Genomic DNA, 19,749 nt, shown 5'->3' with positions numbered 1-19,749 from the left:
CCTCCGGAACGAATTAAGTACTTAACCCGAGGTACCACTGTATATGATTATCAGTACCTCATTCCCTGCCCCAAAAGGCACAGTGCTCTTTAGTAGAAAGAAATTATTAGCCTCTTATGTGAACAACTTCAAAGATACTCAGATTGAGATTGATGGTGAGAATAAAAACAGCCATAGCATCACTAGTTTCCTAATGTGATTAGCCACCCTGCCTTTGCATATTGTTTAACCAAATCACAGCTTTTTAATTTGACTTCCCAAAATGTGTCAGCTCAATGATAAAAATAAATTAGTACTGTCAGGTGCTGTTGCGGTTGCTCGAGAGTAACCAGGCAGGACTCTGACCTGTCTTTTACAGGCTTTATTTTGGTGCAAACTATTTACAGTGAAAAGCGCCATAAGTTCATGTCTGGCTCAATCGCTAGCAGAATCCGGGAGTGGTCTGTTTTGTACCTCCCCCAACATAAAAGTTTTGTCACCCCCAGCCTTTTTCGCCCCTCCCTGCGCCTCAAACTACTGTGCATGATGGGCGACAGCAAGGGCGTGCCTCCTTCCTCTCCGGCTTGCTCAGGTGTTAAGGCTCTTCCTAGCATCCTCTGGTCCTTGCACCTCTTCTCCACTGGAGGTGGGGCTTTCCTCCTTGCTGGAAGAGGAACTGCTTCGCAAGATTTTCAGAGGCTCACTGTAACACAACTGCCCTTCTATCTCTTGCCTCTGGCAGTTCCCTGACAAGTACAAAATAAATGGGATGCCTAACAATGGTTATTCACAATCTCCAGCTATCATTACAGTGTTTGGGATCTTGCTCTGCCCCAGGCAACAGTGAAGACCACATGTATAGGCTGGTGTATTTCTACTGCTTCAAAAAGTCACTGTCCTAAAGGGCTTTTCTTTTCCTCAGGTTGGGCAGCCTCAGCATGATTTTCAGTTTCCACATGACTGGGAGTTTCAGTTTGGTTGTGGCCTAGTCTATATCCTTCTTGCCATAATATTTAAAACAGTCCAGTTCCATTGAGCCAAATGTACATGCCACAAAGCTCTATATATTTTCCTTACAAAATGCCTTGAAACCTTCAAGGCTGCCTCTAGCTTACCTTTATTGTTCCTATTCCCTCCCAGCAACTTCAGATCACAAGAAAACTTATATTGGTAACTGACACGTTGCTTGCAAGAATGGTGCCTGGGTCCCCCCCCCCCCACAACAATTTATTTACAGGCACAAGCCTCTGGCAAGACCCCAAAATTTTGTAAAACTACAGTAACTGTAATCACAAGGTTGCATTATTGTCCTATCCTGACCTTAGCAAGAGGACCATGGGGTGCAAGGTAGACTGGCCCTTGCAGCACCATAGAAAGCTCCAAGTGAGCTAAGTGCTCCCACACAGTCTAGGACTGGACTAAATACTTTTATGCCTCCAGAACCAGTTCTATGCCTCTTCCTTGAGGAGCAGAAGGCCTTAAAGGGGCAGGTCTCTGGCTTGGAGCCGAAAATTCCTCCTCATCTTAGACTACTCCCTCCAAACTTATCACATATGCTAACCAGACAACATGAGGCTGTGAGTCCATAGCATGAAGAGAGTTGGTTCTTCAAGGGATGCGGACTCTAAGGATGCAGACCCAATGCAAAGGTTTCTGGGTCAAGGATCCCCAATCTAATAGGATTTGGCACTGGCTTAATTATGATGCTGGGGCCTAGGCTGGTTAAGGCTGTTCTATGTCCAGTGTAGCTGATCCAACATAATTGACTGCCCCTCACTCTTCAGAATCAGAGCACAGGCTGCTGTTCAGGATAGGAATCTTGACAATTCTATGAATTCAAAGCAACATGAACAGCACTGATATGTTATCTAAATTGAGTCATGCCTTTTATGTTTCAGATTGCAAATACACATGCCATTCTCACTGTCAAGACTTGGTACATCTGGACTATACGCAGAATGGAAAACTGATGGAATGCGGCTCCGTACATGACACTGATGATGGGCAGGTAATGAATTTTATTCTCATATCATAAAGGGCACCTGCCTTCAAATCAAACAGTGCTTCTGTAAGGGAGTCATAGGGACCCACGGTTTAGAGGTTGTGTTCTTAGGTGAATACAGATGATCATGTGTCAACAAATTGGGCATTAATACCTTAAAGAAAACATTTAAGGTAAATATAACACAGACAGAAGTCAATCTGTTTCCCAGAGAACAGAGAAAATTTGACCCAGCTGATAAAGAGAAAGCTAGAAACTTACCAGTCATATTTGATTTTCCTGCGCAGAAGGGTAGAGGTGCATTTGTGATTTTTCAAACTCTGCTAGTTGTACCTAACTACAAAGGACAAATCGTCAGTGTTTTGTTTTGTTTTTTGCAACAATCCCAAGACACTTTCAAATATCAAATTCAAAATATTTAACCATTTGTTGTTGTTTAGTCGTTTAGTTGTGTCCGACTCTTCGTGACCCCATGGACCAGAGCATGCCAGGCACTTCTGTCTTCCACTGCCTCCCGCAGTTTGGTCAAACTCATGCTGGTAGCTTCGAGAACACTATCCAACCATCTCGTCCTCATCCAACCCCTTCTCCCTGTGCCCGCCATCTTTCCCAACATCAGGGTCTTTTCCAGGGAGTCTTCTCTTCTCATGAGGTGGCCAAAGTATTGGAGCCTCAGCTTCACGATCTGTCCTTCCAGTGAGCACTCAGGGCTGATTTCCTTAAGAGTGGAGAGGTTTGATCTTCTTGCAGTCCATGGGACTCTCAAGAGTCTCCTCCAGCACCATAATTCAAAAGCATCAATTCTTTGGCGATCAGCCTTCTTTATGGTCCAGCTCTCACTTCCATACATCACTACTGGGAAAACCATAGCTTTTACTATACAGACCTTTGTTGGCAAGGTGATGTCTCTACTTTTTAAGATGCTGTCTGGGTTTGTCATTGCTTTTCTCACAAGAAGCAGGCGTCTTTTAATTTCGTGGCTGCTGTCACCATCTGCAGTGATCATGGAGCCCAAGAAAGTAAAATCTCTCACTGCCTCCATTTCTTCCCCTTCTATTTGCCAGGAGGTGATGGGACCAGTGGCCATGATCTTCGTTTTTTTGATGTTGAGCTTCAGACCATATTTTGCGCTCTCCTCTTTCACCCTCAATAAAAGGCTCTTTAATTCCTCCTCACTTTCTGCCATCAAGATTGTGTCATCTGCATATCTGAGGTTGTTGATATTTCTTCGGGCAATCTTAATTCCGGCTAGGGATTAATCCAGCCCAGCCTTTCGCATGATGAATTCTGCATATAAGTTAAATAAGCACTTTAACCACTATGTAACCACAATTAGTTGTATTTCCCCAAATCAACAGATATGTTATCCTTTTTAAAAACTTTTAAATAGATCTTGTCTCAACTGCAACATTGTCTCAACTCAAGAGCCATTCATCTTTTCATTTTGTATCCAACCTGGGACAATTTTCTAATATATTAAAAATATCTTCTAATGATCTCCCAAGCAGGCTACTCATAAAAGCCATAGTTGCTTCCCTTCAGTCACTAGAGCAGCATTAGGTGCCCCAAAATCTCCAGAGTTTTATGCTGGGGTATGTGTTGTTTTTATTTCTTGTCATGCAGACCCAAGCAAATCAATGTGCTAAAATGTTCAGATGAACTTCTAATATTGCATGAACTATGATTGGTCCCCAGACAAGCGTGGCACAGTCCTAGAGCTATGCTGCCTAAATTCATTATAAATTCAGCTTGTATTTACATTCCGAATTTCCCACTACCATCATTCAAAGGTTTTATTTATAATACGTGTGGGGTTTCCCCCGCATGAAAATGCTAAAGGGTGTGAGCTGTGCACAATGCACAAATGCTACATTTCATGTGGTTTGGCCTTGTTCTGTGGCGGGTGAAAGCCGTCTCTCTCTTCTGTCCCTGCTCTGGCTTGTATGCACTCAATAGAGCCATTAACAGCTGGGAATAAACTTATGGGCATGGCTTTGGGCAGAGCTGGAATGCTGTCAAATAATTAGGGTGAATTGTGCCATACAAATGGAAGGCCTTTCTTATTAACTTACCAAATAATAATGTCTTCTTAAAACGTGCCACCCAGGCCACTAAGGAATTACTAATGCATTTTTTTTTAAAGAAAAGCTTCTTAGACTTTTGTCATGCATTCTTATTATGTATCATTTAGCATGAAACTGCAGCTAAAATATGTAGTGTCACTGAGTAATTGAAACTGAAGAATACCAATGATATGTTCCATGAAGATATCCATCTTTTTTTGGCCTTAGATGTATAATATTAATATTCTGTACATGGTCTATGTATGTATAGACAATGTATCTGGCTATTATAAGCTTTCCTGGTGCATCTTAAAATAGCTTATTGCATAGTTCTCTCCTTCAGCTGCTTCTTCCTTTGCAAAACCCACCCTTCTAAAGTCCTCCTTTCACATGAATATACATTTCAAAGGCACCCACGCTCATCCCCTGCTGAAAAAAGGCTCAGGTTTCCTAGAAGAGTCAGTGAGAGGTTTTGACATGGCAGGTGCAATTTTCGTGCCTCTGTAGAATGGACTCAGGTGACTATACACCGTCTGCAATGATGGCATGACAGTATGGTATTACCATAGCATAAGAACAATGGTGTGTCTTCCTGATCATCCATCATGGATAGACCTAAAGCGTCATTGTATAAAATGCATTTTCTAGGACACTCAGAATGGACACAATCTGGGCATTTCATTAGCAAACAGCTGTCAATGAAAGACAAGATGACACCATTCTGGACACCTCCAGAGAGCCTTTTCGTTTTGCATTCTTGATTATTTGTGCTCATGATGGTATCACGGTCCAGTTTTCTGTACTGTTTGTGCCTGCAAAAGTTATGGGGTAGGAATATTGCTTCATTTCTCTAGTCAGTGTATGTCCCCAAGCTTCTTGCTGAAACCCAAATCCTTTCATACCACAAAAAATGTTCCAGTGAGGTTTCATTCCACAATAATGCAGGTAATGTTGGGGAAACATCATGGAACAACTAATAGAATGGAATGACGTATGTATGGCCAGTCCAGTATAAATCCACAACTGATGCACTATTATTGTGTCAAGGACATGTTGGAGAATACGCCTGCAGAAAACGTGGAGGGCCTTTATAATCACCAAGGATTTATGTGTTGAAGCTATGCTAAAGAACTGTTTTCTTGAGAAGGTTTTGGTGTTTATGAACTATTTTAGAGTAAGACCGGAGTCTGAACATGTGCCGAGGGACCCACATTTTGACTCATTTGAAATGTTCATGTGTTTTTGCATTATCCACTTTAAAGTATTATAAATACAGTGGTACCTCAGGTTAAGTGCTTAATTCGTTCCAGAGGTCCGTTCTTAACCTGAAACTGTTTTTAACCTGAAGCACCACTTTAGCTAATGGGGCCTTCTGCTGCTGCCGTGCCGCCAGAGCCCGATTTCTATTCTTATCCTGAAGCAAAGTTCTTAACCTGAAGCACTATTTCTGGGTTAGCGGAGTGTGTAACCTGAAGCGTATGTAACCTGAGGTACCACTGTAGGAGAGATGATTTTCACCCATGGAATGAGCAGGAGCACCTTAGGATAGATAGATAGATAGATAGATAGATAGATAGATGTTGCTTGTTGAAAAGTATGATTTGTGGGAAATTAACATTTTGCTCTGTGCTGAGGTCATTGTTTGGATACTGTGCTTGTCAGCTTAGCAGCTGTTGGGAACCCGTTAGGGAAAGTTTGCCAATGTTTGTTTTTTTTTTGACCCACTGTAACAGGTGCTGATCATTCATTAGAGTGGGAATATGGAAGATGCCTTTTTCTTTCATAATACATTTTTGGAGGTATTAGGGCTGACTTGCTTGGAGAAAAAACTCTGTATATGTGAGCTCTTACAGATAGTGCTGAAGTAGGTCTGGATATTCCTCACTGTTGTTGTTGTTGTTGTTTGGTCAAACTCATGCTGGTAGCTTTGAGAACATACCCCAAAACATACTCCTCATACGACTTTGTTTCTTCACTTTACAATCTCAAATTTGGTTGTTCTTTGAAAACCTATTTTTCTCCCCCCCCCCCGCCCAGGTTACCGTAATTCCTTCTTTCTTGCAACCAAAAGGACATACAGTTCTACTTTTCCCCACAGCTTAGGATGATTTAGAAATAAGTAAGTCGCTATGAGGGTCCCTGGACTGAAAAGCAGGGTATAAATGCTTTAATAGGTAATAAAAATGTCATCTCTTAAGCGAAACATCTATTGTAGCCAGAATTTGGAGATGGATGCTTTCCTCTCATGCTGACAGCCAACATTCTGAAAGCAGATCTTGCTTTCCTCTCCATACCCAGAAGGATGGGTTTGCTGACAGCTGGCCTGGACGATTTGGAGAAAGTTGAGCTTGGCTCTCCATGCCCCATTGAAGCCTTAAGAATTGTTGGCATCTGCCCATCCCATTGTCAGCATTTTATGGAAAGAGTCTAATAGGTTAGGTTACAGCAGCTTGTGCAAAAGGAACGTTTCCTGATAATTCCCCACTCTGTGTTGCACTTGCATTTCCCTTAACACGTCTGCAGTTCTTGCTAGAATCTTAACTACTCCACTGCGCTTCAAAAATAAATAGAAAATCTCTCCAGCTACAGCCACGCGTGTCCCGTTCAGTATGTAGATAAATCTGCAATCCTATGTCCACTTACCTGAGAGTAAGCCCACTGAATATTGCTGCTGAGTAAATACTACAGTCGTACCTCATAAGTCGAACACCTTGCGAGTTGAACATTTTGGCTCATGAGTGCCACAAACCCGGAAGTGAATGTTCTGGTTTGTGAACGTTTTTTGGAACCCGAATGTCCAACGTGGGTTCTGCGGCTTCTGATTGGCTGCAGGAGCTTCCTGCAGCCAATCAGAAGCCGCGCCTTGGTTTCCAAACATTTTGGAAGTCGAACGGACTTCCGGAACGGATTCCGTTCAACTTCCGAGGTACAACTGTACATGCATTCTTCTATTTAAATCAAACAAGTACGGTAATAATAATTCTAAATCAAGGATTATCTATGGAGAAATGGTTGAAGGGGCCCTTGATCCCTTCTGGGATATTTAAAAGAAATGCTTTTTAATTGTCGTCATAATCTAGGTCTGTTTCCTGAGTATTCTGCTTTAATATTTAAATATTTCCTAACCCTTGCACCTGTTTTAAAACAAATGTACATATAAAATAACATGTCTGGGTATCCTTGCCTAAAGAAAAAAGATTTTAGCAGGTGCTGGGGGGGGGGAATACAGCAAAAGCATGCTGCAGTATTATGTTTAATTTCTCAGTAATTGATAACTCTGCTTACTTCTGGATGGTGAGTGCAAATGGCACTGAAATGTTTTTCAAGGACTAGGCATTTACTTTAAAATGTGTAATGTACTTCATATAGTAATGCAGTCTAATCATTATTGCTACTTGTATTTAGGTTCCGGTTTTTGAGCATTTGATTTACATGTTTGTTATTAGCCCTCTCGTTCCCAACACTTACCACCACAAGATGTCTGACTATGGGCCAGTCCAGTTGCTATCAGATACACGGATTCATTGTCCCTGAAATCTGTTCTGCAGGCAGTGATTGTTTCCCACCACAAGATGGCTGTCATTTTGGGGTTTATCAAATCCCAAAGGTTGGCCAAAGAAAGGAACTGTTTTTAGCAACAGCTCTTTATAGTTAGGTCTGGCATGTTCATTATGGCTGCTACTTCCAGCAATTATCTCCCTCTGACACTCTTTCTCCAATTGCCCTTTTTATGAAAATGCCCTACTCATATTTTGTTTTGGAAATTTATTCTTTTGCAGACTGCTTTGCATTACTAAACTTAAATGTGGTGCGATGACAGAATCTTCTCGGACCTTTGTATGGCTGTTCCATGTTGGAGATTATTCATAGTTTGTATAATAGATGTGTTTGCTGTGTGAGCAACATGCATTGAGCCACACAGAGTAGGGCTGGCGAAGCTGTGGTCCTCTTGACATTGGCCCCATCTGCATTATATATTCAAAGCAGTGTCATATCACAGCTAGGGCTTCTTCCAGAGCATCCTGGAAGCTGTAGATTGTGTGCCGATAGTTTTTAGGAGATCTGCAGCTCCTTAACAAACCACCGTTCCCAGGATTCTTTGGGGGGAAATGCAGATATTTAAAGTGGTATGGTACTGCTCTAAATGTATAGTACAGTCATATCTCAGGTTGAAGTTGCTTCAGGTTGAGCGCTTTCGGAACGTGTTACTTCCTGGTTTCGCAGCTTGCACATGCGCAGACGGTCAAAATGACGTCACACGCATGTGCGGAAGCGGTAAATCACAACCTGCGCACGCGCAGACGCGCAGTCACGGGTTGTGTTCGCTTTAGGATGCGAACGGGGCTCTGGAACGGATCCTGTTCGCATCCTGAGGTACCACTGTATATATAATAAAAGTTGGAAGGGACGCTGAGTGTTGAGTTGCAGGTTGACATAGCAGACAACACAGCAATTTCTCCAAAGCAGCTCTTTATTTTGTAAGCTGGAACAGAACTAAACTGAGGAGCTCAGTCAGCCTGCTTATATAGAGCTACAGAACAATTGTAACTGTTGCAACGTTCTAAAACTATCCAATCACTGAATGTCACTTTTCGATCCTTCATTTGCATACAAAACTATCCAATCACTGAACGTCACTTTTCGATCCTTCATTTGCATAACTATCTACAGTATCCCCCTGCTGGCCCAGGGTGAGAACTTCAGTACATAACACTGAGGGATCATCAAGTTCAGCAATGCAGGAATCCCATACAAGGATCGAACCTGCAACCTTGGTGTTATCAGCACCATGCTCTAACCAACTGTGCTATCAGCCCCAGCCAGCACAGGTGGTAGTCAGGTGATGATCCGAATTGTAGCCCAACAACATATGACGAGACACAGGTTCCCTTCCTGTGCCATAAAGTGTGAATGCGTGAGGCAACTCTCTATATATGTGAGGAAACACAGTGGACGTGTGCCAGAGAGCCACAGGTGCTTGATTGTCTGTTATGCAGTGTGATTCAGCACCTAGTTTTGCAGAACACCAATGTCCAGACTCCAGATTTTAAAAAACCAAAAGGTGTGGCATGTCTTACTCTAAGCCTATAGTCGAAGGCATCAAATACACAACATTGACAATGCTTTCCTTTGTTATTTGTGCAGTTATCACTGTGATTATTCTGTATGTGGTTTGTGATATAATTATGAGAAGCTCTCGAGTAAGGCAGCTGCTGAAAGAGTTTTAGGATCAGCATCCCGTGTCATAATTACAGATGTAGAATTAACTCTGGAGGTGAATACACAAACCTGCTTGTAGCAACAACTTCCCTGTTAACCAACAGAAACCACTATAAGAAAGATCTTTAATCAAAGCTAAGGGCTTCAGGCAGTTGAACCCTTACTTGGCTTAATATTGCGTGTCAAACATTTGACGCAGCTGCTGAAGGGAATTTCCAGACAACTAGATGTGTCACTTTTCACATGCCTTTCAGGGGGTTATTCCTCAAAAATAGAGGTATAATGTCAAATACACCCCCCCGACTTTCTTCTGTGTTGGAACTTAAGGTAGCACAAGTCTCCCAGGTGGTTCTCCATCCAGACTGTTAAATTTTAGGGACGGTAAAAATTCCTCTCCCCACTTCACAGGAAATTCAGTATTGACCTAGGACTTTTCACTGCCCCTGGAAGTTAAGAGGACATTTCAGTATTATGCATCGGGCTGTCAGGTGGCAATCCTAGACTAAACCAACAACATCTAGCTGACTAGCTACACCTAGTTCTAAGCATATTGTTAGCCTAGCCAAGCTCACTTTGGATATTGGGTGGAATACCAGTACTGTAGATAGGGTGGAATCCAACATCATTTTAATTTTATTATTTATTACATTTACCGGTATATCCCACCTTTATCTTCCAAGGATCTCAAGGTGATGTACATGGTTCTCTCTGTTTCATCCTCACAACACCCCTGTGAGGTAGGTTAGTCTAAGAGATGGTAAATGGCCCAACGTCACCCAGTCAGCTTCATGGCTGAGTGGGGATTTGAACCCTGCTCTCGCAGGACCTGGTCCAACACTCAGATTGTTCTGTCAGTGCAAGTATTTCCACTTGACAGATAGAACCATCTCCCCTCTCCTTCCCTGCTGTTCTGGGGGTTCTCCAAAGCTGATTTGGGGGAGGCATTGGGTGGAAAGAGGGGGGAAGCCCCATTACACTAGTGTGAATTTTTGTTCTGCCTCCCACTAGTGAACCAGGGTAAGGTAAAAGGTAAAGGACCCCTGGACGGTTAAGTCCAGTCAAAGGTGACAATGGGGTGGAACGCTCATCTTGCTTTCAGGCCAAGGGAGCCAGCGTTTGTCCACAGACAGCTTTCTGGGTCATGGGGCCAGCATGTGGCCGCTTCTGGCACAACGGGACACTGTGATGGAAGCCAGAGTGCACGGAAACACTGTTTACCTTTCCGCCACAGCGGTACCTATTTATCTATTTGTAGTGGTGTGCTTTCGAACTGCTAGGTCGGCAGGAGCTGGGACGGAGCAATGGGAGCTCACTCCGTCGCAGGGATTTGAACCGGCAGCCTTCTGACTGGCAAACCCAAGAGGCTCAGTGGTTTAGACCACAGCACTACCCGTGTCCCAGGGTAACTGAATGTGGCCCACGGACATTAAATTTGGTTATTTCAACTGTATAGTAATGAGCAGAAGAGATCCTGAAGCAGAAGTTCAAAACAAAGTAGCTTTGGTAGTGCACAGTTTGTGTTCTACCTGCTGTGATTGTGACAAGCCTCTGCAAAGTTAATGGAGTAAAATATGGGTGAAAAGGATAGCCCAGAAGAATGTAAACAAGCTTAACTAACATGCTTCTCAAGCTACAGGCATTGACCCTGAGCTTTGTTGATTTGATTTGCTCTGATCCAAACCATCTGCACTGAAAACAATTAAAAGCCTTCACATCTAAGAGTTTCCTTCCTCTTTTTAGAACATGTGCTGCATGTTGAAACACAGAGAGTGGCTATTAGTTAATATATTCCAGAATGGTATAGTACTGTAGTTGTCTGTAGCAGCAATGGCAGCAAAGGGTTTTGTGGCACCTTCAGGGTGAATGGATTATTGTGGTGGATGTATTTGTGGTCTAGAACTCAATTTATCCATTTGACAAGTGTTATATGCGTGCGCACACACACACACACACGGCGAAATGTAAACAGTGAGGCTATATAAAATTATAAAGATAGTAGTAGATCTGTGACATTTCCTAGTGTGACCAGTTGTATTTCCTTCCAGAGGCATGCACAGAATTACCACCTAAGAGAACAACCATATTGTGTCTGAGGAGCATTGAGCAGTTTTGTTCTGGCCATCACATCCACCTGACACGGCAGAAGGTGGAGAGGCAGTACTGTAAATCCACTTTTTTTTTTTTGGCTGTGCCAGCTCCATGCTCCTTAATAAATGCCTGCTTTTTCTTTTCATCACTTGCCAAGTAGTTACCCCTTGCAGCATGAAACTGACACGTTTGATTTTATCAGAAAAGGTAAATTCGTTGTAAGACTTGTAGGCGTATTTAGCCAGTTGCTTCAGTTTCCAGTATAGCATATCTGCCCTGTATTTACAGTACATTTCCATTTTCTTCTTAGCTGTTCAACACACTTCAAATGTGCAGTTCAAATGGAGTGCATCCGTGACCAAGTTTGGGAAAAATACTGGATAACGATGTTGGCAAAGGTATCTGAAGAAGTGTGCATGCACACAAAAGCTTGTACCCAGAACAAACTTAGTTGGTCTCCAAGGTGCTACTGGACAATTTTTTAATGTTGACAAATGTGAGCTGAGAAACACCTTCAGAGTACAGTGGTACCTCAGGTTACATACGCTTCAGGTTACATACGCTTCTGGTTACAGACTCCGCTAACCCAGAAATAGTGCTTCAGGTTAAGAACTTTGCTTCAGGATGAGAACAGAAATTGTGCTCCGGCGGCATGGCAGCAGCAGGAGGCCCCATTAGCTAAAGTGGTGCTTCAGGTTAAGAACAGTTTCAGGTTAAGAACGGACCTCCGGAACGAATTAAGTACTTAACCCGAGGTACGCCTGTATTTCATTTTGACTGCTGAGGTTCTTGCGCAGACACATACATCCCTGCTGAAAATAAGCACTTGAAAGGAGGATTACAATCCGATTCTTTTTCCGCACTTGGCTCTTGAAGCTTTCTCTTTTGAAGATGCTCTTTGCTTGTATTGATTTTCCATTTGATGGCTATCTTTTCAGCCTTTTTGTTCTCTGCCCCTCATCCTTTTATGGGAGTAAAGTAGGAATCTGAGCCATGTGTTCCAACCAGCCAACGGTTAACATATTCATTATCTGTTCAGTTTATTGACTTATTCACAGTATTTATATATCACTTTCAGGTGGGTTTTAAAAATTGTTTACTTAAGATTATTAGAATAAACATCAATATATTTTTTTAAAGTCACCACAGAATGAAAAACACAATTTGTTTATTTAAAAAACTCTGTTACTGCTTCTTTTCCACTCTCTTTGGGAAAAGATGGTCCTTCAGTTGCCTCTGAGGTGACAGTTGGGTGGGGAGGAGCCAATTTAGGGATCTGTGATGATGGCCACACCACTGGATTGGTGTGGATATTTTTTCCAAACATTACATCTCAGTCTTTTGTAATATTTGTAATTACATACTTGTACATTCCAATATTATAAATTGGGGGGCAGGGGCAGTAATAGCCAATCTTGCTGACATTATTTGACATTCACGCAAGCTTGAACAGGAAAAAGAATGGAGTTTCCCTCTTTCACAGAGACCTTACTGGTCAGATTTTCTGATGGCTCCCTCTTCATGTCGAGTCGCTTGTTTCAAGACAGATGCTGGGAATCAAATTGCAATTGCAGTGCAATAACAGGCTGGAATTCTCTTGGTGCTTGCAGGCATGCTGAGATTCCACGTTTGGGGTGCTATATTTAAACCACAAAGTATTATAGTTGTGTTTTTATTGCTGCAAGTCTTTTTATTTTATTTTACATGCCATTAGTGAGTGGGTTGGGAGATGGAAAGTCCCCTTTAAGTTCACTCCTCTACCAAATAAAGTTCACTAGAATAGAATTTATTATAGAGAGGTTTATGGATTTGTACTATGGAAAGAAGGAAGCTAAGGAAGGATGCATTTTTTACCACTAAATAATCCCATTCTTCCTGCCATGGAATAGAACTAACAATTGAGGAAAAACTCTTGGCACATTCTCAAGGTGCTCTGCCAACACAAGCTCTTTTGGAAGATGTAGAAGATTTTACATTCGAACATGCCTGTTTTTATTGAATTTATTATTTATTAAAATATGTATGACCTGCCATTTTATGCAAAATTTCCTCACTGTGACCCAATGAGTAAGAGCAAAGCACCTCCCTTTTCTTCCCTATCCTTATATTGTGCTCAGCACTAATGTCTCATAGCAAATGTAACTGATCTGTATAAAAGACTTTACAACCTGAAAAAAGAGATAATGCATGTACTTTTGTAAACCAAGTAAATCTTTAATTAAAATTATTTGGGGGGGGCAGCAGTGATGTTAATATAGAATAGAATGTCCCTATTTTCATCTGAGGATTGTTGGAGGGTATGTAGCTAAACATAAATATGTGTGACATGTTTAAATCAGATTAGTTCCTGCAGAACACACATAGAAAGAAATCAGAATTGTGACCAGTATTTTATAGGAAGAGAGGTTCTGGCTGCATGCATTCTTTTCTATGTGTGCCAATCACAGAGGAAGACTTTTTTCAGGCCTGTTGCTATCTGTCTTAAAGCAAAGAGATTGCTGAATATAAAATTAGGGTATCTATTTTCATCTAACAGATGTCAGAGGCTATGGAAAGACTTGATGATTGTCTCTCAGGTCAAAAGTGGTCCCAGTTCGTAGATGATTGAAAGAATTATCTCTAGGCAAGGACAAACCAACAGACAGGGTTGAGTCAGCAGTGGCTAGGATAGATTCCCCTGACAGAGGAAGGGCATTGCTTATCTGAGGTAGCCAGCTGCTATGACTAGGAGCTAAGCCATCTATGAGTGTACCTTGAGTCAGTGAGCAGGTTTCCTTTAACCGTCATATGTGTACAGTATATTTCTAAGTTAGAGCCATGATATTTTTACGAACAAAATTAATTATTGTGAAACTTGAGGGCTGTTTTAACTGTGTAAGTAAATCTCCTAGAGATACTTTGAATCATGCAACAAACAAACAAACAAACAAACAAACAAACAAACAAACAAACGTTACATAATTATGTATTTTTACATCCATCTCGCTACATAAATGTTTGCATTTCACAGGAACTCTCACAGTATGAAACATCTTGAACCATATGATTGATTTCTTCAGATTCATTGCTCTAATCTACTTTCCTAATTTGGCAGTGTGAAGGGAAGGTAAAGGTAAAAGGACCCTTGACCATTAGGTCCAGTCGTGGCCGACTCTGGAGTTGTGGCGCTCATCTCGCTTTATTGGCCGAGGGAGCCGGCGTACAGCTTCCGGGTCATGTGGCCAGCATGACTAAGCCGCTTCTGGTGAACCAGAGCAGCGCATGGAAACACCGTTTACCTTCCCGCCGGAGCGGTACCTATTTATCTACTTGCACTTTGACGTGCTTTCGAACTGCTAGGTTGGCAGGAGCAGGGACCGAGCAACGGGAGCTCACTCCGTTGCGGGGATTCAAACCGCTGACCTTCTGATCGGCAAGTCCTAACCTCTGTGGTTTAACCCACAGCGCCACCTGTGAAGGGAAGAGTTAAACATAAATATGTAGGAAAGGAAGATTGCCTATCAATGCACAGCTTATATAATGGCTACATTATAACAAGCCTAGAGTAAGTCAATTTTGTTCCAACTACCAATGTTTTTCAAGGCTCAATTCAGGTTTCTTGGCTTAGGCCTTCAAAGCCTGGGCCACGGTTTCTGAGGAAGCATCATCCTCTGGCATATGAATTTCTTTGAAATTTGCATTCAGTTTTGAGGGAGTGTTTATCATCTCTTCATTCTTTATTTTATCAGGCATTTTTATTCAGTGTCTATGATTATAGTTTCAAGATTGTGGGTTGCTAATATGCTTTTCTGATGCTCTTTTATATTACTACTGTTTTATATTTAGGATGGATTTAATTTGTTGTGACATATATTTCTAAGCTACCTTGTGTATGATTTATCATAGAACGGCTGGTATAAAAGTCAAAATAAATGGCAGGGGGAGATGTTATTTCAAAGGTGTTTGTATCCTCACAGATCTTACACAAGGAAGTAGACTCCGTTTAATAGAGAGAAGTTGTCAAACCTGTTTCTGTTTGTTTTCATGTGTTTTTATGACTCGGATGACCTTGTTCAGCACACTCCTGCTGAATTCAAACTCCATTGCTAACGTGTAATACTAGATATGCATTTACTGATATCCACTGATTCAGGAAGGGATTAAGCAAAGATTACTGCAATTTCATAAACAGAAACATTGTTTTTACATCAGTTTGATGGTTAGATGCGGTAATGTGAAGTTCAATTTAAACATCATTGTAACCTTATCTATTATCTGTAAAACTGTAAACTTTGGTTACAACCTTGTCAGAGATACGTTAGACTTTGCAGGGCTATCACAAATATTTTTAAGAAATAATATTGCTGATCCATGTTACAAATAATGTGAATGTCGCAGGTGGGAGAATTGAACACAGAGGTAGGCATGCTTAAGTACCTTGAAATCAATTGGCTTAAGCATGCCTCTGTGTTGGATGAAGGATGAGCCAAATAATTAGGAGCAGGGATTTTAGAGCAAGTGGGTGTCAGGATTTGACACAGGAGCCTGAGGGTGTTGTCAAGTGTCACAAAATTGCTTGTGTCTTGGACATCCTTCTTCCAGCTTTGTAGCATAGAAACCAATTGAAGAGTCAGAATGACTATCTACTGATAAGTAATCACAAGGAAATGCAGTTTAATCCTTAAATATGAGACTAAAAGGATGCAAAGGTTGAGTAATCAGCATTCTAAAAAAAAAGTACAGTAAAGAGCTTTGTTTTCTTTGCAATCTTCTACTAATTGATATGGTTATTGGAATAAATGCACTTCCTTTGGGTAATGGAAAATGATTTAGGACTTAATACAGAGGTCTGCACCCAGAAGTTTACTACTGATATATATTTAAAATGTGTTTGTCTTACCCAAATCTTCTGCCAGAAAGTACTCAAGAGTGGCTTACAGGAATTTAAAATATGCAGTGAATACATTGCAATCAAGCTTACAAATAAAACCAAAACAGTGCAACAAAACAATTAAAAGGCTTCCATAAGAAATCCTCGTTCAGGGAGGCGAGGAATCTAAAATTCAGACTTGCCAGCACTGTAATGCCAGCAAATGGTTTCAAACACTAATGAGCATACCCAGTAAGCTCTGGACACTGGGAATATGGCTCCGGTAACCATGGGAACCAGAAAACAAGGAGGGAGAGGCCAAGTAAAGCATAACCTAGGTTGATTTGCTGTAAGCTGCCAGAGATCTCCGCCTGCAAGACAGGAAAAAGGAGTTGCGGCAAACAAGATCAACACAGTAATCGGAAACTGTTACCTAGGAGTGCCAAAATCCAATTTGAGTGAGGGAAGCACAAGGCCTGGGAACTGACTGGGGAAAAGAGGAAGTCTTGAAGCTTAGAAAGAATGTGTCTCTCAAGGCTTCCCAGTGGTGCAGGAAAGAGGATATCACTGTATCCTCTGATGCGGGCAAGCATCATCTTCTTGGGTGCTAAGGTTGCCAATAATAATAATAATAATAATAATAATAATAATAATAATAATTCTTACCTGCCATATACTGAGGTCCCAAGATAGCTTGCAACAGCTTAAAAGTGCTGGGCAGGGTTCACCTAACGAACTGCATCAAGACTTTTCTACCTCTCCTCCCTCTGTGCTTCCCCATGACTCATGAAATTAACTCTGGGAGATTAAGGAGAACCCCCAAAACAGTGCAGGAGGCAGAGGAGGACTGGAAGGGGGTCATTGAAGCTGGGAAGCTGATATGCTTGTGCAGACAGCATGCTTATAATGCAGTGGAACCTTGGTTTTCGAATGGCTTAGTTCACCAAGAAATTGGCTCCTGAACGCCGAAAACCCGGAAGTGTTCTGGTTTTTGAACGTTTTTCGGAAGCCAAACATCCGACGTGGCTTCCACTTGAGTGCAGGAAGCTGCTGCAGCCAATTGGAAGCTGCACCTTGGTTTTTGAACATTTTGGAAGTTGAACGGACTTCTGGAACGGATTGCATTCAAGAACCAAGGTACCACTGTAGTACAATGTTGAAACACTGCTACACACACTCCATTCTCTGAGTGGCGAAAGACTTCAGCTGGTCCAACGCTTACCTCAGGTTTGGTTTCTCTGGGGTGAAGGTCTCTGGGTACTGCGGTGTCTTTTTGAAATATTGTCTTAATTACACATATATACAAAGACTTCTTACAGCATTAACACTCCAACAGATTTTGCTTTCCTGTTAGGTTTTTAGGAGAATCCTCAAAAGCATAGCTTTGGCCTACTGCTTCCCTGTTTCTAGGATGGCTTGGCTTCCAGCCAGGTGAGGGGAGGGGAAGAGACCTTCTGCCTCCTCCTGGAAGAATTGCTAGGTAGTTGCTTTTATGACAACACACCTTTATTTCACCTTTACACATGTAAAAATGGTGCTTAACAGGCTTGGCTTGGGCCATTAACTTAACAGAGACTGGTTTGTCCACTTTAGCCGTTCCTTCTATCACACACTCCCAGCTTACAGATATAAAACTAGAGGCTTAGAGAGGATTATATACCCAAAATATATCAAACCAGCCTCCCACCTCCTAATCTGAGCTCTTGAATTGGGCCTGGAGCGAACTGACAACTAATGCTACTGTTTTAAAATTTGGGTTCTGTGAGTTCTACATGGAAACCCAGCCAGTATTCTGGCTGCCATATTTTGGGACAGTTGAGAGTTCTGGGTCTTGTTCAAGGACAGCCACATGCACAGTTTGGATGAGAGGAAACCACCCATTTCTCCATTCACTGCAATTCCTCAATCCTTTCTGGAAATTTCAGTGATTAGTCTTGACTTCTCAGGTGAGAGGAGATCCCTGGTATTCCTAAAGAAGTTATTGCTTCCCCAGTTCTTCCAAGGAGTTTATTCCAAAATTCATAACTGTTGCACCTCCAGGGTGCCTTAGTGCTCTTTGTATGAAAAATTAAGCAAGTTTGCTTTTGTCAGATTGAATCCACTTTGCTGCCCTTCTCTCAAAATTGTTTCCCATTTATTTACCTAAACAATAGCTGTCAGTTTGAAAGTGAAAATAAAAAAAATTCCTTCCAGTAGCACCTTAAAGACCAACTAAGTTAGTTCTTTAAGGTGCTACTGGAAGGATTTTTTTTATTTTGACTATGGCAGACCAACATGGCTACCTATCTGTAGTTTGAAAGTGAACACTTCAAAGTCAACCCTGTTCACCATCTTTGCAACACTTCAACCTGACAATTAAGTTATAGATCCTGTTACATATATTCTGCTACCCTTCATGGTCTTTGAAACCTGCCATCATCAAGGTTTATTCTATCTTGAATAAACTTATATTTTACTGCAAGTTAAAGTCTGTGATGTCCATGCTAAACAGTATATGTTTAAGAGAGGGAGGAAGAGAAAGGTATTCAGTTTCATGTGGTTCCTGGAGATGTTAGAAGTAGATGTAGAAAATCATGTGCTTACATGCTGACTTGCTGGTGATAGTAAATACAAATTTAAATTGTTATAATTGCTTACAGTTATCTGTTAGAATTGTCACACATAATCCATATACCTTTCGAAGGCACTGGCTCATTTTGCACTCTTGCCAAGCCAGCTGATTTGTATCTTAAAACACCAGATGCTATGGTTAGTCATTTTTCCTAGACGGATAATTATCCTTCTACTTCCTTCCTTCAAACATTCACAGTATTAACTAAAACTTCTTGAAACATTTACAGTTCAAAGTGATTCATCAGGACTAAATACAGAGCACCACTAGATGTCTAAGGGTGTGTTTTAAATTCCCATTTTTGCCATGTTATTTGTCTTCTGATACAACATTTCATTAATTTTGTGCATTGAAAAAACTGGCTTTTGATTGGCTATCTGTAGAAACATACAGGAATCTTTATTCTAAAGATGAAATGTCATTCTAACGGTTCTGATCAGGTCTACTTATAAGTAGGTGGGCAGAACAATCCTAACTGGGACAAGGAAAGACAGGAACATCTGAGTCACCACGACACATATGAAGTTTGATCAGAAAGGAAAGTGGAGAGGCAGTTTTTAGCCATAGCTGAGGGTTCTGAAGAGCCATGTTTTGGATCCTCTGGGTCCAAACCCTCAAGCCACTGAAACAATAGAGACCCACCAGTAATGTTTCCCACCTGCAAGGGAGTAGTTTGGGTGTCTGCTTCTCATCATTGGCAGAGAGACAGCGCTACATCTTACCTCTCCCCAGCCAACAACATGGGGGCGGGTTAGGATTACTACCTTAGACAAAAAGTTGCATCAGAGAAATTGGTAGGAATGATTCAGTAAGTGCACATGGAGAAAGGGAAGTTCCCAGATTTAACTTGAGGCTTTGGAAATAAATAGGCAAGAGGAAGTTGAAAAGTCAATACATTTTACCCTTTCAAATAACTTTGCAGTAGCCGTTAGTTCAA

At 41.5% G+C, this 19,749-nt stretch overlaps 1 protein-coding gene across 2 annotated transcripts in view; it reads left to right on the top strand.

Annotated features, from left to right (window-relative positions):
* The window catches only part of RASSF3 (Ras association domain family member 3), a 55,957-nt gene that overhangs the window by 8,257 nt on the left and 27,951 nt on the right, over nt 1-19,749 (top strand). For both annotated transcript variants that reach the window (XM_081211822.1, XM_081211823.1), the window contains exon 2: nt 1,878-1,987. In XM_081211822.1, the coding sequence (XP_081067948.1) occupies nt 1,878-1,987 (110 nt within the window). The remainder of the gene's footprint in view (nt 1-1,877; nt 1,988-19,749) is intronic.

This window comes from Podarcis bocagei, assembly GCF_964188305.1.
Source record: "Podarcis bocagei genome assembly, chromosome: 10".
Lineage (NCBI taxonomy): Eukaryota > Metazoa > Chordata > Lepidosauria > Squamata > Lacertidae > Podarcis > Podarcis bocagei.
Note: the sequence above shows the minus strand (reverse complement) of the source record. Positions and strands in the feature narration are given on the sequence as shown.